The sequence below is a fragment of the Castor canadensis genome, chromosome 13 (assembly GCF_047511655.1).
Source record: "Castor canadensis chromosome 13, mCasCan1.hap1v2, whole genome shotgun sequence".
Classification (NCBI taxonomy): Eukaryota; Metazoa; Chordata; class Mammalia; order Rodentia; family Castoridae; genus Castor; species Castor canadensis.
This window is the reverse complement of record NC_133398.1, coordinates 39115395-39142767: the sequence shown is the minus strand read 5'-3', so window position 1 is coordinate 39142767 and position 27373 is coordinate 39115395. Positions and strand designations below refer to the sequence as shown.

At 41.9% G+C, this 27373-nt stretch overlaps 1 protein-coding gene across 1 annotated transcript in view; it reads right to left on the bottom strand.

The window, feature by feature from the left end:
* Positions 1-6879: 6879 nt before the first annotated feature.
* Positions 6880-27373, bottom strand: part of Dcaf12 (DDB1 and CUL4 associated factor 12) — a 37483-nt gene continuing 16989 nt past the window's right edge. The window contains exons 3-9 of the mRNA XM_020163840.2: positions 21885-22091; positions 20261-20321; positions 15036-15229; positions 14077-14142; positions 10916-11078; positions 9487-9665; positions 6880-8955 (exon numbers count right to left, since the gene is read on the bottom strand). Coding sequence (XP_020019429.1) covers positions 8797-8955; positions 9487-9665; positions 10916-11078; positions 14077-14142; positions 15036-15229; positions 20261-20321; positions 21885-22091 — 1029 coding nt within the window. The 3' untranslated portion in view covers positions 6880-8796. The remainder of the gene's footprint in view (positions 8956-9486; positions 9666-10915; positions 11079-14076; positions 14143-15035; positions 15230-20260; positions 20322-21884; positions 22092-27373) is intronic.

The following is a 27373-nucleotide window of genomic DNA, read 5'->3' as shown; positions in this document are numbered from 1 at the left end:
AAAAATGCTCTCAACTGTGCCATAGTCAGCTACAGAGGTACAGGAGACCTGGGGAGGGGAAAGATCTCAGGGAAACCACAAATTAGTACTCACCTCCAGAGATGGAGTCAAACTGAACCTTTAGGTGCCAGGACCTTGCCTGTAGGGCAAAGCTAATGCTCAAGTCACCCTCCTCTCCTGGTCAGCAGTGGCCACTTCTGCCCAGTAGGGCATCTCCTTTGAGTCCCATCACGTATTTCTTGGGGCCTTACTCTAATTGTGTTGCTCAGAGTTCCCAGAGTTCTCTGAGAAGATGCCTCCCAGCAACATCTCACTGAGCCCAGCTTTCAGCTTCTCTTATCAGGTGACTCAGGTCCCCTGAATCCTGTGGAAAGGCCACATGTGGCTCTCTTCCAGTGTGGGCCACCTGGCTAGCCTCTTGCCTAGCTGTGATAATACAGGGTAGGTACAAGCAGGAGTTCGCAGGCTCCTGGTTGGGAGTTGGGATGAAGGCCTGGTGGAGGCTTCAGGGCTTGAAGCTGTGTGTCAAAGTAATCACCAACTTCTGCTCCTGGCTGCTCCATAGTCACAGTTATTTGTGCTGAGTTAAAGTGGAGATGGGCCATCTCCCTGAACTGTGAAATCTCAACAGATAACTCAGGAGCTCTTAGATGACTTGGGTGCCCTAAGAATTCCTTACAGTTCCTCTTGGTGTGCAAAGCACCTTCACATCCCTTATCAAAGTTCACAATCATCCCAGAGAGATTAGGTGACCTGCCTACAGTCGTACAGCTGACTGGGGGTGGGGTAGTGGTGGTGGTGGTGGTGGTTATAATACCAGTATTCAGGAGGATGAGGCAGGATGGGGAATGCTACACAGTGAGACCCTATCTCAAAAAACAAAAGCCAAACCAAACAAACAAAAAACAAAACCCAGATGGCTAGTGATTAGAGACAGGATTTAACGAGGAGAATCCACCTCAAGATCCAGTGCTGCTTCTCCAAGCTGCCTCCTAACTCCTCCAAAACCTGCATTTGGAGATCCAGTGGCAAAATCCCATGTCTGACAGAGTAAGATCCATTTGGCTTAATAAAGCCAAATGTATTATTTATTTATTTACTTTTGCAGTACTGGGGTTGAACCCAGGCCTCTGGCAAGCTAGGCAAGTGCTCTAACAGTGGGTTACAGCTCTGGTCACCATCTGGCTTGTCACTATACACACACACTTGAGAAGTTGTGTGCATACATATATACATCTTTGTAAATCAAATACACACATAAATGCACAAGGGTTCAAGGATTACTACTCTGAAAACTTAAAGCAAAACCAAACAAAAACCTCCGTCAAACACGGACACTACAGCCTTCCCCTACTCCCTCTGTTCCTTGTGTTTTATAGAGTTGGGGCTGTATCTCAGTGGTAGGGACCAATCAAGAAGCTGTGGGTTTTAATCCCACACAAAATAAACATATATTCTGTGCATATCTTTGCTTTCTCACAGTCCATATGGCATTTGTTGATGCAGGAAAAGTATTTCTAGAGTTTGGAAACTACACGCTGGCTCCCCCTACTGGATATGTGATGGATTCTTTGGTCCCATAAACCTGGGGTTCTGAAAAATCGTGTCCCTGCCTGGCTTGGTGTGAAGCTTAGAAGAAGCTAATAAGCTACACTTTACTCTTTTTTTTTTGCAGTACTGGGTTTGAATTCAAGGTCTTGTACTTGCTAGGCAGGTGCTCCTCCACTTGAGCCACACATCCAGCGCCTGTTGAGAGTAATTTTGACAAGTAAGGCACTGTGTGAGTTGACAGAATTGGGTGATCTGGCTGGTCTAAGTAGGTCCATGATGAAGAAGTGAGGATTTTTTTGTTTTGTGGTACTGGGGTTTGAACTCAGGGCGTAAAAACACCTTGGGTCATTCTACCAGCCCTTTTTTTGTGTGTAAAGGGTGTTTTTGAGATAGGGTCTTGAGAACTATTTGCCTGGGCTGGCTTTGAACCACAGTCCTTCTCATCTCTGCCTCCTGAGCAGCTAGGATTACAGGTGTGAGCCCAGCTCCTGGCCCTTATGATTTTCTTATTCATCACTAGCACATATTGGATAAGAACTGGAGGATATATTTTTGTTCTGTTTTGAGATGGTCTCACTATACATAATGAATTAACAATCTTCTTGCCTCAGCCTGCAGAGGGTTTAGGAATGTGCCATCATGCCTGGCTGAAGGTGGAATTTCTTTCTTTTGTTTTTGTTTAAAAAAATTTTTTTTTGTTAAGGTGGGGACATTTGAAGTGATACTAGTCAAAAATAAAGATAAGTAAAAAGAATAAAAAGTATCATTAAAACTCTGCTCCCAACTATTAACAAATCTAGTGATAACATTTTAGATTTCTCCTATGTCTACATGTAAGTATGTATGAATTTTACAAAAAGTTCTGGGGATGTGACTCAAGTGGTAGAGCTCTTGGCTAGCAAGCATATAAGCCTCCGAGTTCAAACACCAGTACTGATGGAAAAAAATCTTATTTTACAAAAAGAGATTCTGCTTCAGAAGGTGTTTTGTAACCATTGTATCTTTAACAACAAATCAGGATGGGGAGGTGGCTCAGTGGTAGAATCCTTGTGTAGTACGTAAAAGGCCTTGAATTTGATCCCTAGCACCCCAAATAAAAGGGAAAAAGATGCCAGCAGGGCCATGCTTCCCCAAGGCTCCAGGGCAGAATCTTTCCTTGCTTTTTCAAGCTTTTGGTGTGACGTCTGCCTTCATACTGTCTTTTATGTGTCATTTTCTGTCTATTATAAGGATACTCACTGGATTTAGGGCCCATTCAAATAACATTTAATCTTTTTTTTGTAGTGAAAGTGATATAAAGTTTATTAGAAAAGGAATATACTTTCAATAGACTGAAAGCGGGCTGTCTCTAGAGAGAACAAGGACTTTTTAAAATTTTTTAAGATAGGGTCTCACTGTGCAATGGAGGCTAGACTCAAACTCACAATCCTCCTGCCTCAGTCTTTCCAATGCTGGGATTACAGACATGCATCACCATGATTTCATCTCCATCTTTACCTTAATTACATCTGCAAAGAACCTATTTCCAAATAAGGGTTGCATTTTTTTTTTCCAGTCCTGGGGAATTGAACCCAGGGCCTCCCAAATGCTAAGGCCCATGCTCTCCCACTGAGATACATCTTTAGTCCCAAGGTCATATTCTAAGGTGACAGGAGGGATGTAAATTTTAAGGAGATACCATTCATCCCACTACAGTTTCCAATGTCATTAGGAAAATAAGACTCACATAAAAGTTACAAATCCTATCATAATGCTTATCTTCTTAGATTTCTCTCCACCAGTGTAACAGTTGTGAATATTAAGAATGCAGGAACATATCTCATGTCTAATCTGAATTCATTGTGTAAGATGAAAAACCTGACATCTGGCAAGGTGAAAAGACTCGTTCAAAGTCATATGGCCATGAGCAATGGACTGAGCCCTTGTCTTCCACACTTACCTGGAACAGTTGGTGCTTGGGGGTGGGATGGATCCTTTTTCCTTTTTCAGGAATTAGCTTCAGTATATTTAGGATTTTTTTCCCCCCTTGGGTGGTACTGGGATTTGACCTTAGGGCTTCACACTTGCTAAGCAGGTGCTCTACCACTTGAGCCATTCCGCCAGGCCTATGCAGTACAATTAAACAACATTCCCATGCTTTAAAAAAAAAAAAAAAAGCTGGTGGTGGCTCATGTCTATAATCCTTGCTACTCTGCTACTCTGGTATCTTATTTTGGCTCACAGTGTCAAAGGTTTCAGCCCATGGTCAGGTGGCTCTGTTTTTGTGCCTATGGCAAAGCAGATCATGGTGGGGATATAGCAGAGCAAAGTTACTCAGCTCATGGCAGCCAGGAAGCAAAGAGAGAGAGAGAGAGAGAGAGAGAGGAAGGGGCCAGGGTCCTAATAGCCCTTTCAAGTAATGCCACCTATCACCTAATTCCTTTCCATAAGGCCCCACCTCTTAGAAGATTTCATCACCTACCAGTAGCCCATCAGCTACGGACCAAGACTAATACATGAACCTTTGGGTGACCCTTAAGATACAAAGTACACACCTGGAGAACAAAGAAGCCTCATCATTATTTCCAGTAATCTGTCCAGGCTGTCACTAGTTAAGAAAAAAAAAAAATATAGCCACAAATGAGGGAAGTTTATTTTCTTTAAGACAATAGTTGATCATTTGTTTTCTTCCTGTCCATAGCACTAGGGTTGTTAATTGTAGCTCTAAGTACATTAACAAGAAGCACAGTAAACATGTGACTGTAAACTCAGTTAATTAGTATTATTATCCTTTAAAAATTCTTACTTCAGCAATTACACACTAATGAAGGGGAGTGTTCCAATGTGAAACCCAATCCAAAGGGAATCTGAAGGACAGTGCAAACCTGTCTTGGTGAGATGAATCATAAAAGAGCTCAAAGCCCAAACTTGAGCTCAGACCACACCTTTATTTCTGGTAGTTGTATTCCTATTTCTCACATGTATTTCTCTGCAGTACTTTTTGGAGCAGGTGAGGCAGAGGCCAAAGGAGTAAACTAAGAAACCTAAGCTGTGTTCCTGTCTCTTTTTTCTTTTGCGGTACTAGGGTTTGAACTCATGGCCTACACCTTCAGCCATTTACCAGCTCCCCCCGCTGCCCCTTTTTGTGATGGGCTTAAGATAGGGTTTGGCAAACTATTTGCCTGGGTTGGCTTTGAACTGTGATCCTCCTGATCTCTGCTCTTGAGTAGTTTTTTTTTTTTTTTTGACAGGGTCTTGTTATTTAGCCCAGACTGGCCTCCCAAGTGCTGGGATTACAGAAATGCACACCCACTGAAATCCAAGATTTCTATTGTCTTTACCAGTGGTTCCAGAATCAGAAGCCCATGTTTCTGCCTTCTCAAAGCCTCCAGGTGTCAGGCACAGTGGCTCATGCTTGTAATCCTAGCTATTTGGGAGGCTGAGATCAGGAAGATCACTGCTGGAGGCCAGCCCAGGCAAATAGTTCTTGAGACTCCATCTCCAAAACAACCAGAGCAAAATGAACTGAAGGTGTGACTCAACTGGTAGAGCTCCTGCTTTGCAAGCAGCAAATATGAGTTCAAACCCCAGTCCCACCAAACACAACAAAAAAACCCTCCATGTATCTCCACACATTAGCACAAAGTGAGATAGGAATTAGCATGGAAAAAAAAAAAGCAATAACATTGAGTGATCCCTCATTTCTACCCCTCATTATTGTCTTCTAGACACAATTCAACTGAAAACGAGGATAAAAACCTTTGAGTCATAGGCTGACTCCTGAGATTGACCTTCAATGCTGTCATGGCCTTGACATCCTGACTTGCTATTTCCAGGTACCTGCAACTAGGAACTGTCTGAATGGTAGCTGGATCAGAGGTCTGGACTAGGAGTAGTCTTAGCTCTACTAGGATCATTCTGGGGCCAGATCAATAACCTGTTAAGAGTAGCAGGGAGGCCTGGAGGCATAGCTCAAGTGGTAGAGTGATTGCCTAGCTTGAGTAAGGCCCTGGGCTCAATCCCCATGACCACAAAAAAAGGAGAAAAAAAGCAGCAGGGAACTGAGCTATTCTGGAAGTCTAAGGTGAGAGGATGACTTAATGAGCTCAGAAGTTTGAAGTCAGTCTGGGCAATATAGCAAGAACTCAAAGTGCCAAGGGACTAGGAGCATAAACGAGGCTTGAGGGCTGGAATTCCTTTTAGTTACAAGGCCATCTGCAAAAGAACTCAAAAGATGATGGGAGGAGCCAGAAGACTACTTGGAATGAGGCATGTAACATGTGACCTGTGAACAAGGAAGTTCTTTCATAGTCTGGGAGAAGGGGCTGCTGGTAGAAAGGGGATACCATAAAGTCCACAAAGTCCTTCTGGAAAAAGGACTAGAAAATCTGGCTGGAAAACGGGAGCACAGCCAAGATTCCATGGAGGCCAGAGGCCCAGGCCAAGTCCACCCCACATCGCCTAAGTCATCTCTCTCTGAGCATGTTCTGTGGAACATTAGTCTAACAGTAATACACAAAAAAATTTGAAAGTAAAAGAAGGTGATGTTTTTGTTTCATTCTACATTTCCCAAAACAGCAGAACTTTGTGCAAACACCAATGCTGTTTATAATTTGATATTCTAAACTCATTTTAGGAAAGGCTAGTTCTATTCCCTGTCTTATACCCTTTGATTATAGAAGTCATTGTGTGAGTCAGATTCTAAACCAAGTCTCCAAGGCAGGTGCAAAGAGCAGCTGTAGCAAACTTGCTCTGGAAAGGAACAAGGGCCATGTGGCAGAGGGGTAGGCACTGCTAGGTTCAGTGACAGCCTTGGTAGGTCTTCCAGAGACGGCAGCATGAGAAGGGTACTATGATTCAGCAACTTACTTTATGTTCAGGTACAGCCCCAATCTGGGTCTGGGAAGGGAATCACCATGTCCTCCCCTTACAAAGAACAGTGAGGATATATAGTTCCAACTGTAAAAAAAAAAAAAGACATCCCAGGGCACTGTGCAGTCCCTTTCAGAGTTACTCTCAGGGCACCATCCACTGAAGCAACTCTTAGTTATGACAGAAGAGTTGGTGACCTGAGTCCGAGCAAGGACTGAGTGAGAATGGTACTTTTTCTCCTCTCCCCATCTTCAGTCGGATTTTTTTTTTTTTTAAGGCACTACACTACTTCTCCTAGAAGTCGTAACCATCCTCTGGATTCCTAGAGCAACTGATCTTGGGCCAGAGCTGGGGAGCAGGAGTAAATAGGTCTTAGTATTTGTATCCCTGCCTTTAATCTTGAGCAATCTCAACACAAACATTTAGGGTCTTTTCCCTGCATCCTCTGGGCTACACATACTCACTCAAGGCACCGTGCACTGGAATAATATTTATTTTTTCCTTGGCAAAAAGTGCTACATTTTTAAAAACAAAAATCTCAAACAATCAAATGCATTACCCATTACAGAAGAGGGTCTGGCAACAGTACAAAACATCCTACTTAAGATTTTTTTTTTAATATACAAGTCAGTTTAAAATGACAGAAGTTCTGTGAGAACTAAGAAACCTACAGCCTGTAGTTTAATAGAAAAAAAAATTAAGACAAAAGATTTATAGCATCCAGCATTTTGCTTAATTCCCTGTTTATAGCACCTATTTCTCTAGGTTAAAAGATGAGAAGCCAGAACCTGTGGTATATGCTGTGTACCGAGTTAGGGTGGGCTTGCTATTTCCCCTCTCCAGCAGCCGTCCACCATCAAAATGCGGGTACTCTCTTTACACTTAGAGAACAGGGGAATGACTGGGAGAGCAACAAAGAAATTGGGGTACAGGAGTAATATGGCTTCCTTTCCCCAGAAGCGGACGTTGCCAGAGAAGGATTGTATGTGCTCAGAGGAAGACTGTGGATGGGGACAGCTGTTTTCTTCAACATGATGCATAAAAAGCAGGGAACAACTGGACATCATAGTCACCTGCAAGTTTAACAACTTCAGACTAAACTAGACAGTTCAAGGAAGGAACAGGAAAATCACTAATTACATCAATGCTGTTAAATACATAATGATGCTGGCTACAGGCAACCCTATCGTCATCCCAGAGCTGAGCCAAGAGTAGGAGAGATGGCTTCAACCCTAAGCCCCACTGCATTGAAAAAACAAATATTCCACACATGAAGCACTCATTACACACAGATAAACCCCCTGCTGATCCCCACACCCCCTAAACTAAACCCAATTTAGAAAACAGCAGCAAAACCCACTGGGGAGACTGGAAGAATGGCAAACGAGAAGTTTCTCCTCAAAGCCAAAGGAACTATGTATGGGAACCTTAGCAGACTTGAGAGACCAAGCCCCAGAGTCCTGAGCTGCCAGACCAGTCTTGTTTGAGGGGAGGGAGAAGGATATTGTGAAGGGGATTCGCTACTAAGTCCTGTGAAGCCTTCTGCAGCCTCCAGAGCTATACCAGATATTTAGAGAAGTGGCTCCTGGCTAAGCAGATGGGAGATTGGGAAGTGGTCAGGACACATACAGTGAGTGTTCTCACTTGGGGGACACACTTGTGGGAAGATAGGTTGATCTGGATCACTTCGGAGTCCTGGCATGGAAAGCCCCAGGCAGCCTGCAATCTAACTCAAAGGTGTTTTCAGTGGTGATTTGTTTCTCTTTTTGTTTTTACTTCCTACAATCATGTTGTTAGACTTTAAAAAAAACAAGACACAAGCTAGTCCCAATGCTGGACTCTGAATAAAGTTGTCTCTTTTATAAATATTTTAATTACAAGTAATCCTCACTCCAGGTAATTTCAGTGACACACAGGCACACAAATTTACACGCACGCGCACACACAAGGCTCCCAAACTTTCACAGAAAGTCTGACAGCTACCACATAATTATAAAGGAGCCCTACCTCTCAAGAGTGAAGTAAGGTGAGAATGACTATGTCATTTAAACCTAAAGAAGCCAGAGAGGGGAGAGTGTGTGTCACTTGAAAAAAAAAAACAAGTAGGGATTTGTAACAATGTTTGGTTGAGAACCAGAAAAAAAAATGACAGTAAAATTCTGATTACAAAAAGAAGAAAAAATGAAAACAAAAACAAAAAACCACTACCATCACAACAAAACACCCTTTGGATTTCTATATAGAGCTTCTTCCTATCGAGTGCTTAAACCACAGGCAAACTGGTGTTCCCACTAAAATAGGAAAACCTTATACACTGGAAAAAATCAAAAGAAGAAACGAAACTGAGGGTAGAAGTTAGTGTAAATCTGCATTTTGGGAGAAAGTTAGTTGTCATTAACTCCAGAGCCCAGCATAGTTTCCATGGAGCCCTGAAGGGAGGGGACCTCCTGCCACAAAGAGTTTCGTTCCTGACGAGTCGTAGCAGTGGGTGTAAACAGCATTGGGGAAGAAATCAATATCCGAAAAGTAATTCCTCCAGGTTTCGTCATGATTCTATGGGAAGAAAAAGACACTATTAGCACTTCTAGGCCATGGGGCAGGAAAGAAGGGATAGGAAAGCTTTCTGGCCTCCTAAGAGGAGAGGGTCCTACACCCGTAACTTAGTGTAAGAACACTGGTCCTCATGAGAATTGGGCTCTTCTCCAACTAAACATTAGAGAGGAACTGAGCAGGCTGAAGAACTGTTGCACAAAGCACAGGCTTTCACAAGGCAGCTGGAACCAAAAGCTGTAATAATCACTGGCACCCATGGCACAAGCTTCCTTATCTTACTTGCTCTAGTTCCACTTACGGGTAAATCTAGGACAACCAGTATATTTTACTAGGCTTCTATATTCCCCTAGGCAGTATGTAGACACAAAAGTAAAATCAAGGGAAAGAGCCTTTCTCTGCTCTAAGAAGTGCCTCTTACTAGTGAAAAAAATGTGGGTAAATAGTGTGTCGGTGGAGGGTAGGTGGGTAGGTAGAAGGAAGACAATTTTTCTATCACTGTCTAGCAGCCATTTCAGGCAGGGGATTACTCACCAGCCAGCCTTTGCCAGTGGTTAGTTTCAGATTTTCCCCTGCTAATCTGGGCTTGGACCCATAACAAGCTGAGAGTCTCTCTTCCAGAAATCTCTGAGCTCGGATATCATAGAACAACAGGGAGCCCTGCCCTGTGCCCACAGTGATGATGTGTTCGTAGAAGCTCACTGACCGGATCCCTGAGAGAGAAAAATAAAGGGCAATGAAGAGGAAAAATATGTGCTTCACAGTCTACTAGCCTGAGCTCCTCCAACACTGAGTTGGTACTCATCCCCAAATATCAGACAGAGCTATTCCAATGTAAGTGGAGCTTGTGTTCACTAGTAAGAACCCTTTGCTAGGCCAGATTCCTGAGAATGCCCAAGATGTTTTTGACCAAAGAACCCAAGTGTGTCTGGAACTTCTTGCCTCCCCTTGAGTCACTATGGAGTCATCTTTCATAACTAAGCTCTTCTCCATTGTATGTTTCTAATGTATACTGAAACTCAGAATTATTTGTGTATTTTATTACTAGGATAGCGTTACAAAAAGTCTTTATCTGGTATTAGGCGTGTTACGAGAGTGGTAAAAAGCTCAGAACTTAAGCATCCCAAAGAGTGAATTTATTGTTGCTGTTGTCTTTGGTGGTACTGGGGTTTGAACTCAGGACTTCGCATTTGCAAAACAGGCATTTTTCGGGTTAAGCCACTCCTCTAGTCCATTTTCCTCTGGTTATTCTGGAGATGAGGTCTCATGAACTATTTGCCTAGGCTGGCCTTGGACTGTGATCCTCCTGATCTCAGCCTCTCAAAGTAGCTGGGATTACAGGAGTGAGCTATCAGCACTTAGCTTATTTTCTTCAGTTTTATTTGAAGTATAATTGTCACAAATTACACTGCACATATTTTAAGTATACAATTTGAGATTTTTTTCATTTATATCTGTATTTCTCCATGATACCATTAACAGTCAAAACAAAAACATATTCTCCATCCCCCCCAAAGTATCCTCATTCTTTGTCAACTCTTCCTTACCCCATCATGCCATTTCTTTTAGTGTAAACAGAATTTTAGTTCAGGCAGAGCCCCAGCAAAAATTTACCACAGGAACTGGGGGTGTGGCTCAAGTGGTCAGAGTGCTTGCATTGCAAGAGGAAAGCTCTGAGGCCAAACTCAGTCCCACCAAAAAAAAAAAATCACCACAGGATAGAAAGTAGGCCTTTATCAAATAACAGAAACTTCTAATACCTTCACTAGTGGTTTATGCCAAAGGTCTCTGTGGTCAAACATTTGTCTGTGGTGTCTGAAACTCTGCTGCTACACACATAGGTATTGAAGATCCTTTCTTTTGTCACCAAATACTTGACGGATCACTGTGTGTGTTTGGAAGCCAACACAGAAACTAGGTATCGAAATGCATCCGCAGTATGCCTATAAGCACGGGCACTTACCACTGCCTCGCTCCCTGGAGCAGACAGATTTGACATTGTATGACGGCTGCCGTGGATCCAGGAAGGAGACATGAGCTTGAGAGCCCACTGCATACACCGACCACTCACTGCCATAGGCCAGGCACACATTCTCACGGCAATATGGCAATTTGGTGGACAGGAGCTGAAAGCAAAGAGGAGAGATGTAGCCAAAGCATCACTAGAGAGCATAAAAAAGGGAAGTTATGATGGTACACAACTGTAATCCTAGTACTTGGAGGCTGTGGCAGGAGGATCTTGAGTTCTAGGTCAAACTGTATTACAAAGTGAGACCCTATCTTGAAAACTAACAAAAACAAAAAAGGGGAGTACTGTTTTTGGACTCCCACTCTGTTGGCTTCCCTCATACTCGAGATAAAGACAAACCCCAGTTAAGAAACTGCCAGGCACCAGTGGCTCCTGCCTCTAATCCTATCTACTTGGGAGGCTGAGATCAGGAGGATCATAGTTTGAGGACAGACAGCCCAGGCAAACACTTCATGAAACTTCCATCTCCAGAATAACCGGAGCAGGGATAGGGTTCTGGCTCAAGTGGTAGAGCACTTGCTTAGCAAATGGAAGGCCTTGAGTTCAAAACCCCAGTACCACAAAAAAAGGAAAACAAAGCAGAATAACCAGAGCAAAATGGACTTGGAGGTATGGGTCAAGCTGTAGAGTGCTTGCTTTGAAAGTACAAATCCCTGAGTTCAAACCCCAGTCACACACAAACCCCAAAAAAAGAAAAAAGAAAAGAATTCCCTGATTAGGAAAAAGATAAATCTGGAATTAAATAATCAGAATAGTAAGAAAGGCCAAGAATTGCAGGTTGTTTCCAGGAATAACCTAGGCACTAAGGTCCCACCCTGTTCTGTGTGCAAGAAGAGCCACCACCCTCCTCTCTGCTCTTCAGATAAAGGGACTGACAGATTCTTCCTTTTACCTTTTTTCCTTCCCTCACTCCCTCCCTCCCTTTCCCTTCTTCCTCCTTCCTTTGTGGTACTGGGGTTTGAACTCAGGGCCTACATCGTGAGTCACTCCATCACATGCCCTTTTTTGTGAAGGTTTTTTCAAGATAGGGTCTCATGAACTATTTGCCCAGGCTGGCTTCGAACCTTGATCCTCCTGATCTCTGCCTACCGTGAGCCCAACTCCTCAGCTGAATGGAAATTGCACACTATAAAAAGAATACTCACAGGACTGGGTCCATACCAAATAACCTGAATCAGCCTTACTCCAGATGCATGTGACTTAGCAAATCTATAGTCAGTGCCTACTGCATGTAAGACACCATGTATGGTCAGTGGAGCTCAAAGTTGCTGTGACATAAAGGAATCAATAATTCCTAGGCCTTCCCTCCACTTAAGAAAAAATCTATCAGTAGAGTAACAAGCAGCAAGGACGTTTTTGGACAAAACATGGATAAATAAGCCACATTGTAGAGAACATAAAGCCTCACTTAACAAGCTGCAAAGTTTGTCTGAACTTTGGGTATAGTGCAATTCAGAATCAGTGAGCTACCAGACTCTGGACTATAGATAAACAGCTGTTGCCAACACCAGGACACCGTCTATATGGACAAGACTGATAAGGCATGTAAACAACATAGTGTCCAGTATGGCTACACTTACGCTAAGATGTGCTACAGCAGCACGCTGGGGTCTCCACTTTTGGGTGTAACCAATCAGCAGAGGACTAAGTGACATCAGAGGGGAACACCCTGGAGGAGAAAATCACATAAAAAGGACATGTGCTGAGGGCACAGCAGAGTGTGCTCTCCAACATCCTCTGACGCTCACGAGCAACATATGCTAGCATTTAGAAACTTTCTCCCTGCATGCGCCTCTCCTTGCCAGAGGGACTCTCTCTCCCGATAAGAGAGGCCTTGCAGTGTGTGATAGTTCTCCCTCCCAAGTGGACTGAGCTCCCAGCACACTCAGTCCAAACGAGCTGACTGCTGACAGCTGGTGGGGCTCCTCTATGGAGTGCTGGCTCTGCCTGACAACAGTCTCAGCATGAACAAACTGATTGCTTGGTGGGGCTCCATCTGTGGAGCACAAGCCTTGCCTGCCATGGTGCCTGTGAGGCGACTGACAGTGTGCTGTGATTCCCTCTTGGACCTCGTAAGTGTATACTAAAGTGTGAATAAATGTTGTTGCACTAACTTGAGTGTCTTTATGGTCTTTGAGGGACACTGCCATGGTTTCATTGCCTCTATTCTAAGTCTGCCTTGGGTCATATCCCAATTCCAACATAGGGATATTGACCCAGGTTCAGGTCATTGCTAACTCCCCCTGGAGTTCAAGACACACATGTAGGTTTAACTCTAAATATGTTGTTTGTAAATACTGTAAATTAAGTCCCTTCTCTCCCTAGGTGTGGTGTTATAACACCTGAAATCCCACTGCTTGGGAGGCTGAGGCAGGAGAATTTCAAGTTCAAGACCAGCTTGGGTTACACTGCAAGACCTTGTCTCAGAAAAAAGAAAAAAAAAAAAAAAAAACCCCAAGCCAACCCAAAAAAATTTATTTATTTATTTATTTATTTATTTATTTATTTTTGGCATACTGGGGTTTGAACTCAGGGCCTCATGCTTGCAGGTGGCTCTACCATTTGAGCCATGCCTCCAGTCCTTTTTTTGGGTTGGGTATTTTTCAAGTTGAGGGTGTCCTGATCTATTTTCCTGGGTTGGCTTGGAAACATAATCCTCCTGATCTGCTTCCTGAGTAGCTATTACAGGTATGAGCCATAGGCACCCAGCAAAAAACATTTTCTAATTATCTTACATGATTATTTCAGAGATGGTACCTTTTGACTGTTGCTAGTAGTTCCTAACTTTGATTTCTCCTGTCTCTACAACATGCCAAGTAGTGAATAATCTATAAACAAATGCTTAAATACTCTGTGCACTGGAGGACTGTTAAAGGAGCTTCTGAGGAAGCCCCTGCAATCTGAAAAGCATCACCTCTTCAGATCTCTTTAAAAGACTTTCCGTCAAGAGAAGCAGACCAGATGCAGAATTTCATACACTACACAAAATAACATGCCCAGACCTTTACAGAACAATGGCAAAACTTGAGGAGAAACTCACCATTTTAACCAGATGGTGAATTATCAGGTAAAATACTAAGTCATGTTCACCATACCTTAGACAGTGTATTTTCAGCCTTCCAGAGATGAAAGTAGCCATCCAGAGATACTGCTCCCAGTTCCTACAAAATAAAAAACAGGTTTTAGTTCAATCTATAGTAACTAAGGTATCACAATAAACAGGGGAAGACCCTGAAGGAGGGAGTCCTTTTACTCTCTCTTCCTATCCCATCATGACCCCAAGAAAGGCACCAGTAATTATCAGCCCCACCTCACCCTATGGACTATAGCTGAACAGCATATTAAACTGAAAGTAGCAAGTCCAGACTGTAGCAAAAACAGAAACCCATGGTTCAAAAAGTCCTTAATATGCCATCATTCCCCTGATATACTACTGGATTGTTAAAGCACACAAGTGAAGGGCAGTTTTCCTAAGTCTCAGTGTGAGAGCTGTAAGTGGAGACAAACATCTACTTCTAGACAAGAAATGTGGATGGCAGTAGGAGGCTAAAGGAACAAACCTCCAGACTGTGGCCTTGTTCAGATTCTACAGAAGCCTTTGTTTTTTTCTGGCTCTGGGTCTACTTTCTTGTACTCTACTTAAAACTTCAGCATCAGGAGACTTGATGCAATGATTATGTAAGATTTGGTAGCAGTGGGAAAGGAAAGAAGGCAGTGAAGAATGAGAAGGAACTTAATACTTACTTTTAAAGGCAAGTATGAAAATCACACCTGCAAAGGCAGGTTCAATGAGGAATAGTCAAGTCAGAGTGGCCCTCGGAAACTGTGAGGGTGACCCACAAATATTTCCACCCAAGAGAAACACTACAGAGATCAATCCAAGGGTAAATTTCACAGCCTCAGTGTTACAATTTCTCGCCAGCATTCCTTAGGTCTTTAAATGGTGCTCTATGGGTTCAGAACCAAGCTATGCAGCAAGCGCACCATAGGGAAGTAGAAATGGGAATGAACCTCAAAACAGAAGCCAAGAGAACAGGCTTCAGTGTGTTCATACCTTGTTCTTGTTGTTGAAGGCTAGAGCCCGGACCTTGCAGTTGTCAGGGTTTGTGTCCTCCTTGGGGATGTCCTTTAAGGCCTTGTGAGTGATGTGAGCATACACAGGGACTCTTGACACATTATGCCTTGCATCACTTTTGGTCAACACATCATCTGTCACCTCCCAGAGTCCCATAGAACCATCTCGAGAGCCTGCAGGGAAGAGAGAACACAGACATCAACCCTCTATGGGACAATCCCACAGAAGACATCAAGATGGGCTTTTCTTAGTTCACAGCACCATCCTCATATACTGAAGGTTGGCCAGGTGGCTCACTTCAAACACAGAGCTATATAGTTACACTAAGATGACAATTCGACTAAGACAAAAGAGTTAAAATATAGCCTTTAAAAGCTTAGCACGGTTAGTGGGACTTTTAAAGAGAATTTTGACACACAGTTTGATAATCCAGGTAATTTTCCAAGTTAAATGCTTAGGCCACTTGGCATGTACAATACCTGACTTCCAATGGGCAGTATGGTTTGGAAACCTGTGCATTAGATCAAAGGTTTTTAGCTATTTTTAAGCCTTGGATTCCTCTTAGAGACTTAGAAATGTCAAACATCTCTCTCTTCTCTCTTTTCTTCTGAGGTACGTTCTCACTACGTAGCCCAGCTTGGCAAGGAACTCACAAATCTGTTTCAGCCTCCCAAGTGCTGGGATTATAGGTGTCCACCAGCATCCCAGTTTAGACTTTTCTAGAAATTCTAAATAAATTTTACATTCAATTTCAGAGAGGTCATGGGCCTCCTTAAAGTTTTCCATGAACTCACAGTAACTATGATTCCCTTATTAAGACAGACTGTTATTGGACTGGGGGTGTAGCTCAGTGGTAGATCACCTGGTTAACATACAGATTGTCCTAAGTTCAATTCCAAGCACCACACACACACACACAGAGAAACATCATATTCCTTAGCAACCAATAATGAAGCACTTTTAAAAAAACAAGTATATACGGGGTGAATTTGATCAAAGAACATTATATATATGTATATAATTATAATTAATTTATGCTAGTAAAAACAAAAATACTTTTCTTCGAATTGAGCCCTGAATACATTGCTTGTGACAAGCTAAACATGGTATCATCTTTCTAGAGTACAACTGGACAATCTGAAGCAAAACCCTCAATGTTTATATTCTCACCTAAGAACAAGTCCACTACCATAAGACTGATATATAAAGATGTTTATTTAGAAGAATCTTTATGCATAACAACAGCGTTAAGTCATAACTATAAAACAGAATATTGCTGGGCATTGGGACGCACATCTGTAATCCCAGCATTGGGGAGGCTAAAGCAGGAGGACTGTGAATTCAAGGCCACTCTGGGCTACAATTGGAGACCCTGTTTCCAAATACCAAAAAAAGGATTGGAAGTATGGCTCAAGTAGCAGAGCACCTGCCTAGTTAACCGTGAGGCCCTAAATTCAAACTCCAGTACTCCCAAAACCAAACCAAACAAACAAAAAACTGGGGCATGATGGCTCATGCCTATTTAGTTACTTGGGAGGCTAAGATCAGGAGGATGAATGTTTGAGGCCAGCCTGGGCAAGTAGTTCTCAAGACCCCATCTCCAAAATAAGCAGAGCAAAGTGGACTGGAGGTGTGGCTCAAACAGTAGAGCGCCTGCTTTGCAAGCATGAAGCCCAGAGTTCAAACCTCAATCCCACCAAAAAAAAAAAAAAAAATCAAGAATCACAAAAAAAAGTATTAAAATTGCTTTCCTGGTAAAATTATTTGACAACTTTCCTTTGAGATCAGAAGATGCCTTTCCCACACTGCAAATCCTTGAATGAATTAAAGTAAAAACTACCTGAGATGGGAGAGACAGCATCTAATTTGTTTACATAAGGTTTATAGAAAGGGATTCAAAACAGAAGGTTCATCATGTGTGGAAATCTAGAAAAGGCCAAAGAGAGGAGGATTATGTAGTACAGGAGTGGAAGCTATAAGAGAGAAAGCTAGACAGGTGAGCAGAGGCCTTGTATGCTCTACTACAAAATTTACAGTTCATCATACAGATACTACAAAGTTACTCAAAAGATTTAAGCATAAGGGTGAAATAATCAGATAACTATGTTTAGAGTCTTATTATTACTTGGGAGGCTGACGCAAGAAGACCACAAGTTTGAGATCAGCCTGGGCTACATAGTATGAGGCCAGCATGGGATGCATAGTGAAACCCTGTATCAAAAGTTAAATAAATAGCTGGCCAACCGATGGCTGGCTCATGCCTGTAATCCTAGCTATTCAGGAAGCAGAGATCAGGAGGATCACAATTTGAAGCCAGCCTAAATAGTTTGCAAGACCCTATCTCGAAACTACCCAACACACAACAGGGATGGCAGAGTGGCTGAAGTGGTAGAGTACTTTCCTTGCAAGTGTTAGGCCCTGAATTCAAACCCTAGTATTACAAAAAAATTAAAGATTATTGTTACTTTCTAGTGTTGGAGATTAAACCCAGGGCTTTGTGTGTGCCAGGCAAGTGTATTACCTGCAACAATAGAAGATTATCATCATTAATTTATTAAAAAAATTTTTTTTGGTGGCACTGGAGTTTGAATTCAGGGTCTCATATTTGCTAGGCAAGACCTCTTACTGCTTGAGTGACTCCACCAGCCCTTTATTGTGATGGGGTTTTTCGAGATAAGAGTCTCACGAATTATTTTCCCAGGGCTGGCTTTGAACTGTGATCCTCATTATTTTTGTCTCTAGAGTAGCTAAGATTACAGGTATAAGCCACTGGCATTCGGCTATTATTATTTTTAATGCTTTATTTTGTGGTACTGGTGTTGTTTGAACTCAGGGTCTTGTACTCACTGGGAAGGTGCTCTACCACTTGAACCACTCCATCAGCTAGATTATTTTGTATATGATGTCATCTTTCCTCCTCAAAGTTTTACTTTTTATTTATTTATTTTTTGCAGTACTGGGGCTTGAACTCAGGGCCTACACCTTGAGTCACTCCACCAGCCCTTTTTTGTGTTTGATATTTTCAAGATAAGACTCTTGGCTCAAAGTTGTATTATGGAAAAATTTTGAGCCAGGCATGGTGGTACACGCCTGTAATTCTTGCTAATCATGAGACTGAGGCAAGAGGATCACAAGTTTAAGGCCAGCTGGCAACTTAGCAAGACCCTGTCTCAAAATAAAATAACAAAAGGACTAGGGATGTAGCACAGTGGTAGAGTACCTGCCTACCATGCACAGGCTCTGGGTTTAATCTCCAGCATAGTAAAATAAAAAAAATAAATAAATAAAAAATAAAAAAAGAAAGAAAAATTGAGGGCTGAGAGCATAGCTCAGTGGTAGAGCCCTTGAATAGTATGTGTAAGGCCCTGGGTTCAATTTGCAGCACCACCCCGACAAGTAAATAAATAAAATCAAGCATATTGAAATGCTGAGTTTTACTATAGTTATGTATATATGTACACTTATATTATACTTGCCTTATCATGTATTTGTCCATATATCCATTCCTCTATTTGATCCTTATGCAAAAAAAAAATGTGCCAAAAAAAGGATATATTTTAATATGTTCACAGTGAGTTATCTCAAGATCCTCCTGCCTCAGCCTGCTGTCATTACAATTGTGTATTATCACACCCAGTTGAACATGTCTCGTTATTAGATTTATTTTCAAAAGAAGAAATATTTATTTATGTTCCCTTAGCTTTGTAGCTTTGTAATCAGCAGTTCTAAGCACAGGCTCTGAAATCAGACAGACTTGAATTAAGATCATGGCTCCATCTCTCAGAATGTTGTGTGACCACTGGCAATTTTAACCTCTTAAAATCTGAATGTTATCTATCATCTATGAAATGAGGCTAATAATGCAAACCTTTTGGTATTCTGAGGATTATATAAGACAACATATGTACTTAGTTTAATGACTATAATGATGATTTCTCTCTGTAATCTGAAATAAAGGGGACTGTATTTATGGGTACACAGCAAGCATTTGTGATTCTCAAGGTTAATTTCTCTACATTTTTCCCCCCTTGGAGACATAAGTCTCCCTGTGTAGTCAAGGCTGGCCACAACCTTGTATCCTCCTTCCTCAGCCTCCTGAATGCTGAGATTACAGACATGCACCACTATGCCCAAATTAAAAAAAAGTTTTGTTTATTGATTTATTTGCTTACTTACTTAATGTATTTAGTGCTGTAGACAGTATTCAGAGCTTCATGCATGTTAGGCAAGCACTGTACCACTGAGCTACTTCCTCAGCCCCTTACAACTTTTTATATACATACACAGATAGATATGGCGATGGTCCTGGGGTCTGAACTCAGGACCTCACACTTGCCAGGTAGGCTCTTTACTACCTGAACCATTCCTCCAGCCCTCTTTTGTGTTGGGTATTTTTGAGATATGGTCTCTCTGCCCAGGCTGGCTTGACAGCAATTATCCTGATCGCTGCCTCCCAAGTAGCTAGGATTACGCTACAAAATTGTAAAAGAAATGGTAATTGTTTCTAGTACCTTGAAGAGCAAATCAACGTTTCCAAAACAATTTCAAAACCATTACCTCAATGAAGCTCTACAAAACTGTATCTAACATGCTACCACCCATGGTTTTTAGAAAGAGGCAAAATATGAATAATAAATGAACATGCCAGTACCTCCACTTCACAGATTAGGAATTTAAGATACAAGATAACTTGTTTATGGAAATGAGATCTTATGACCCTAGCCAGCGCTGTTTCTGTTTACTGAGCTGTTTCCTATCACTTTACTATCATCTCTTTTCAACCTCTACCCTTCCCTCCTGCCACAGCAAAAGGCTCTTTTAAAAGAGCAACTTTATTTTCTTTTAAAAATATTTTATTCTGGAATTCTTTAAGATAAACAGAAAAATAACAAAAAGACAGCAGAGGGTTGTTGTGTACCCTTTCTCCACCTTCTCTAAAAAAAGAGGAACTTTATCTGGGCACTGCTGGCTCATACTTGTAATCCTAGCTAGTTGAGAGGCTGAGATTGGGAGGATCACTGTTCAAGACCAGCCCAGGCAAACAGCTCACCAGATCTCATCTCCAAAATAACCACAGCAAAATGGACTAGAGGTGTGGCTCTAGTGATAAAGCATCTGCTCTGCAAGCATAAAGTCCTGAGTTCAAACCCCAATCCCACCACAAAAAAGAAAAAAAAAAAAAAAAAGAGAGAGAGCAACTTTACCAGACACTGCCATAGTATCGTTGATCCATGCAATGGAAAAGATCCAATCCTTGTGTCCATCCTTAGAGAGGAGAGAGTGACAGGCACAGGGAGGAAAAGAGATTAATGAAATAAGGGCTATAATGAACTCTCCTGAAGAGCATTCAGGTCTGACTAAGAGTATCTTTGTAAAATCACAACTGTGATCTGGGCATAGTGGCATATACCTATAATCCCAGCATTTAGGGACCAAGGGCAGGAGGACTGAGTTTGAGGCCACCCTAGGCTATAGAGTGAGACCTTGTCTCAAGAAAAAGAAAACTGGGGCTGGTGGAATGGCTCAAGCAGTAGAGTACCTGCCTAGTAAGCATGACGCCCTGAGTTCAAACCCCAGTCCTACCAAAAAAAAACAAAAAACCAAAAAACACCCTCCAACTGTGGTATTTGATAATCTCAACCCATTGGGTACAATGATCCCACAATCTTTGTTGAAGATCAAAGCTGGAAGAAATTGGACTATTATGGCTAATAAGTATTTCCACAAGATGCATAGCTCTGGCTTTATACTTCTAGTGTCTTATCTGAGACTCCTATATGCTGTCTGGAACATCCTCATGGCTTGCAGCCACATTTCTTTTAAGTTTTCCTGCTCAAACATCATCTTTTCAATGGGGTTTTCTCTGACTATCCTCTGAAATAGCATCTTCTCCCTTACTCTCTTATCTTTTTAGCCCACCATTACTCTTCTTCATGACACATTATCACATTCTGACATATTACTGATAAACAGTTATTGTTTTATATGGTTTATATATTGGCTTACATGCCACCCTGCACTATAATGCAGGCTTTAAAAAGGCAATGGCAAGTCCAGTGTCATGGTGCATGCCTCTAATTCCATCCAGCACTAGGAAGGCTAAGGTAGAAGGATCATGAGTTCAAGGCCAGCCTGAGCTATATATTCAGACCTTATCTCAAAAATCAAAACTAAACAAATAAGAAAGCAAGGGCTTTATCTGGTTCATTCACTACTGTACCCTCAAGGCCAAAAACAACCCTGGCCATAATATTTGGTGAAAGAATTGTTTAATAAACTTGCTCTCTGACTGGGAACTGGGAGACAGGTGGATTCTGTGGATTCAAAAGCAATCCACTGCTATTGTCCCTAGATGTATGGGGCTTATCCCTTTATCAAACACATGCCTTTGGCTGGAGGAATGGTTCAAGTGATAGAGCATCTGCCAAGCAAGCATGAGGCCTTGAGTTCAAACCCCAATACCACCAAAAAAAAAAAAAAAAAGAAAAAATTTTTAGCTGGCTAAGTGGTTCAAGTGGTAAGAATACCTGCTTAGCAAGCATGAAGTCCTGAGTTCAGACCCCAGTGCTACAAAAAAAAAAAATGACTTGGCAGAGTGGCTGACTGCCTGTTGGGAGCTCAAACCCCAGCATCACCTAATTAATTAATTAAATTTTAAAAATATGACCTATAGGAATCCAGTTCCAGTTCTGTTATCTCTATCTCACATTTCACACTCATGTCCCTAGATTCAGGAGAGATCTAGAGAAAAACACCCTTCCCAGGAGGGGAGAGGGTCTATGTTTATCTACTGGACCATATTTAAAAGCTACAATTGGGAAAACTTACATCACCCACACACACAGGATCTAGTGTAGGCAGTCGATAGATGGCAAGACTGTTAGGGTTGTCCCCTCCAGTGGCTAGCAATGTTCTAGAGGGATTCAGTTCAATTGCATGGATACCACAGCCCTGCTGGGTCACACCTCCAGGTTCCCGGTCTTTCAGAATGGGGATCTTGGTGATCCGGCTTGTCTGGACATCCACTACAAATAGCTACAAGACAAAAGGGATACACAAAGTGAACCCAGTTTCTGTTTAATGTGGCGAATTACAAACATTCATTTGTTCAATTACCCATCAAATATTTAATTAAAGCCTACTATATGCTAGACCCTGGGAATTATTAAAGGCAGTCAGGGCTACCTGTCAAATGAAACTTCAAAGTTTCGTGGATGGAGGCATGGCTGAAGAATGTCTTCCCAGCAAGCATGAAGCCCTGAGTTCAAACTCCAGTACCACCCCCCCCCCAATAAAAGAATGCATAATGTAATTTTAGAGATAAGTATAACATGCTACACAAACAGATTAAGAAACGGTAAATTGTGCCCAGGCTGGGTACGGTAGCACACATCTGTAATTTTAGCACTCAGGAGGTTGAGGCAGGAGAATTGCAAATTCAAGGCCAGTCTCAGCTACAAAGTGAAATCCTGCCTGAAAAAAAACACCAAAGCCAGGTACTGGTGACTCATGCCTGTAATCCTAGTTACTCAGGAGGCAGAGATCAGGAGGACTGTGGTTTGAAGCTAGGCCGGGCAAATAGTTTGCAAGACCTATCTTGAAAATACCTAGTATAGAGAAAAAAAAAAAAAAAGGGATGGTGGAGTGGCTCAAAGTGTAGGCCCTGATTTCAAGTCCCGGTACCACAAAAAAAAAAAAAAAATTCTACCCAGGATTCACTGAAGGCTTCAAAGAGGCCTTATTTTAGGTTATGGACAAAAAGAGCCAGACTAAAACAAAGCTTTCTGTCAGCATGGACATATTTTATACATCTAAGCCTTTATATCCACAAAAACTTTTAAATAAAACACAATTCCCAGAACATTTCACAAACCCTATTAAATATACTCATTAATAACTTATCTAGCATCAGACCATTCTGCCTTTGTTTATGTTGCTGCCTCTGCCTGAAGTACTCTCCTCCATCTCTTTTTTAAGCTAAACTCTTTTTCACCCCCCCCCCCAAGACTCAACACAGAGAATGTTTTATGGAAAAGATCAGTCTTAGAAAAATAGTATCCTTGATAGTCTATTATTAAATGGTTCAATCCTTCATTCACTCATTCATTTGCCAGTACTATTCCATTTACATTTATTTTATTATTTAAAAATAAATGTAACTATGAATAAGAGATAATCTCTGACTTCAAGTACTGTATGGCCTAGGAAAATCAATTAAAATACTGTCAATGCCTGGTACAGTGGCTTGTGCTAGTAATCCCTGCTATGCAGGAGGCTTAAGGCAGCAGAATTGTTTGAGCCCAAATTCAAGGCTGCTGGTGGAGGGGCTTACATGGTAGAGAGCCTGCCTCTCAAGTATGAGGCCCCTGAGTTCAAACCCCAGTAAAGCCAAAACAAAAACAAAACAAAACAAAAAATCCAAAAAACAAAACCTCAAGACAGCTCAAGACCAGCCTGGGCAAAAACAGCCCGACCACCCCATTCTCCCTGTTTCCCGAAAAAACCTAGCAGCAGTTTTTATGGTGAAGCTAAACCAGGTCAAATCTTTGTATAAGTACTCCTGATGCATGTACAGGATACCTATGAAAGAAGAAACTAGATGAGACTTAAGTTTAAAACATACAAAGGAGTAGCTAGAACAAGAATGCTAGAGACTAAGGAGGAGCAAAGAGAGAAGAGGCCAACCAGCCACAGATCTGACAAGAAGTTAAGAGCACAGACTCCCTGCCTAACTGGCACTATTGTTGATGTGTTCCATGGCATTGTAAACTCAATGTGTCCAAAACAAATGATCTTCCTCCCCAACCTGCTCATTCCCTAATGGTACCACTATCTGCCTTGTCATCCAAGACTTGGTTTCATCTTAAACAACTCTTTCATTTATATCATCTGATACATTAATTAGTAATGCCAAATCTACCTCCTACATAGTCTTCCAGCTAGATCCTTTTCTTATCACATCCTTACTCTTATCACCCCTCCCTTAGACAACAGCAATTGGTCTGTTTTCAGGCATGGCCACCATCAAAATTATTCCCTACTAAGTATAGTTGTTTTTATGCAAATGGAATTTTCCTATGTCAGTCTTCAGTTAGAAAACACCCAGCTTCCCTTTACCTAAACCCAAACTCCTTAGCTGATAGCATTAAGACTTCTCTATTCAGTCCTACCTCTCTCTCTAGCTTCATGTACTGCCATGGATTTATGCTCTAGAAGCAACTTTATTATACATGCAAGCTACTTCATGAAATATATTTTGTTTTATACTCACGTTGTTCACAATGTTTTTCCTGCTCTTTTCTTTACCTGGTCAACAGGTACTTATTTTCAACATTAACCTTAGAACTATCCTTCTGGAATAGTCCCTAAATACCCAGACTGATTAAGTATCTCTCTTGTAGGCTCCCAAGATACCCCTCTACCCAAAACATTTAGACAATATCATACCAATTTAAAATACTAGCTGGATGTGGTGGTACACACCTGCAGTCCAAGTTACTCAGAAATCTAAGTAGGAGGATCATCTGAGCCTAGGAGTTCAAGACCAGTCTGGGCAACATAGCAAGACCATGTCTCAAAAACAAAAATAAGCTAGGCATGGTGGCAGGTGCCTGTAATTCAGCACTTGAGAGTTTGAGGCAGAAAGATTGTGAATTCCAATCCAGTCTGGGGTACACAGACTCCATCGCAAAAAAAAAATAAAAAGAAAAAAAGACCAGGTATAGTGGTTCACACCTGTAATCTTTTTTTTTTTTTTTCTCTTTTTTTTTTTTCTTTTATTATTCATATGTGCATACAAGGCTTGGTTCATTTCTCCCCCCTGCCCCCACCCCCTCCCTTACCACCCCCTCCCTCCCCTCCCGCTCCCCCCCCCCAATACCCAGCAGAAACTATTTTCCCCTTATCTCTAATTTTGTTGTAGAGACAGTATAAGCATTAATATCACACCTGTAATCTTAGCTGTTCAGGAGACTAGGAGGATCCTGGTTCAAGGTCAGCTACCCAGGAGGCTTAAATTGGAGGATCACAGTCTAAACTGGGCCTGGCAAAATCTTCAGACCCTATTCTAAAAACAACTAAAGCAAAAAGAGCTAAGAGTATGGCTCAAGTGGTAGAGTGCCTGCCTCTAAAGCATGAGACCCAGAGTTCAAATTCTAGTACTGCCAAAAAAAAAAAAAAAAAAAGATACAGCTGAGTGCGAGTGGCTAATGACTGCAATCCTAGCTACTTGAGAAGATGAGTTCAGGAGGATTGCAGTTTGAGGCCAGCCTGGGCAAACAGTCCTTGAGTCTCCATCTCCAAAAATAACCAGAGCAAAACAGACTGGAGGTATGGCTCAAATGGTAGAGTGCAAAGCCCAGGATTTAATCCCCAGTTCCACAGACAAAAAAAGGTACATACATATATATAAAATATTGTTATTTACAAAATAAAAACACATATTTACTAGCTTATCTTTGCATTAGGCTAATGACACCCACCCAACTGCAAGGGCAAGATTATAAAATCTTGCCCTTGCAATCCCCAGCTACCTATACTTACAACTAGCCAGCTTTTAGCAGGTATGCCCAACAACTTTAGGAGGTCCCACCATCCCTGTGTACTTGTTTATCTGATGTAAGCCTAGACTCGCAGATCATAGGACTGTCTAGGGGAATCTTCCGGCTCAGGGACAATCAGTCCGAGGACTAAATTAGACTGAGACATTCAAATTCTCTCAGGAATGTGAAACTGGCTGGTGATACTAGACCAAACTACCTATGTGCCATTTTTAAATAAAATAAATATTTTATTAAAAATATTAAAAAATAAAAAATAAATATTAAAAAAATAAAAGTGAAATAAATATTTATTTTGAAATAAATCCCTAACCAGATAGCCCTTAAAAATTTTATCAAGAGCTGGCATGGTGGCATGCACCTGTCATCTCAGCTACTCAGGAAGCTAAGGCAAGAAGATTGCTTGAGTCAGGTGTTTGAGGTTCGTGCAAAACAACTTTTACTGAAACAAAATTAACTGCCCACTCACATTGTGTGTTGTATATATATGCATTCACTTTAGCTTCTAGACCAGTGATTCCCAAACTGATTACCAAAACCACCTAGGGAATCTTTTTTTTTTTTTTGGCAGTACTGGAGGTTGAAGTCAAGGCCTCTTGCTAGGCAGGCACTGTACCACTTGAGCCAGCATATTTTGTAAGTGCTCTACTACTTGAGCCAGACCTCCAACCTTTTTTTTTTTGTGGTACTGGGGTTTGAATCCAGGGCCTACACCTTGAGCCACTTCACCAGCCCTTTTTTGTGATGGAGTTTTTTTGGGATAGGGTCTTATGAACTATTTACCTGGGCTGGCTTAGAACCTTGATCCTCCTGATCTCTGCCTCTTGAGTAGCTAGGAGAACAGGCATGAGCCACTGGTGCCTGGCCTTTTTGTTGTTGTTTCTTCGAGATAGGGTCTCACCCTGTCAAGGCTGGCCTTGATGTCTTTTTGTGGGAGGCACTGGAGGCTCAAATTAGGGCCTCATGTTTGGTAGACAGACACTCTACCACCGAGTCATGCCCCCTGCCCTTTTTTGCTTTAGTTATTTTGGAATAGGATTGTGAGTTTTTGTCCAGGCTAGTCTGTACAATAATCCTACTTATGCTTCTCGCACAGCTGGAATGACAGGCATGTGCCACTATGCCCAGCTTTATTGGTTGAGATGGGAATCTCCTTAACATTTTCCTTAGGCTAGCCTCAAACTTCAGTCCTCCTGATCTCCTGAATATCTGGGATTACAGATCTCGGCCACTGTGCCCAGTCAGCCTTGAACTCTTGACCCCCCTGCTCCACCTCTTGAATGCTAAGATTATAAGTATGCTCCACCATGCTGGGCTGGGAAATTCCATTAAAACAAACAAAAAATCTCTGCAAAACAAAAACAATTCCTAGGTCCTATTCAATTAGAATTTCATTGTAGCCATCAATATAGAAATGTTTTTTCCAGGGCTGGGGATCAAACTCAGATTCTTGTGCAAATGCACACCACTAAGCTACACCCCCAAGCCTTAGAATTTTTTCCAAGGACCTCCAAGTGAATCTGATGAGTTCTCAAATTCAACAGCCACTGATTTAGACCCCTGATGCTAAAGTGAACACTTGAGAACTTATAAGAAACACAGAATTCCAGTGGGGAATGGTGGTGGGCACCTGTAATCCCAGCTGGGAGGTGAAGAGAGGAGGATCAAGAGTTTCAGGCCAGGGCTTGCAGAGTGGCTGAAGTGGTACAACACCCACCTAGTAAGCAAGAGGCCCTGAGTTTAAACCCCAGTACCACA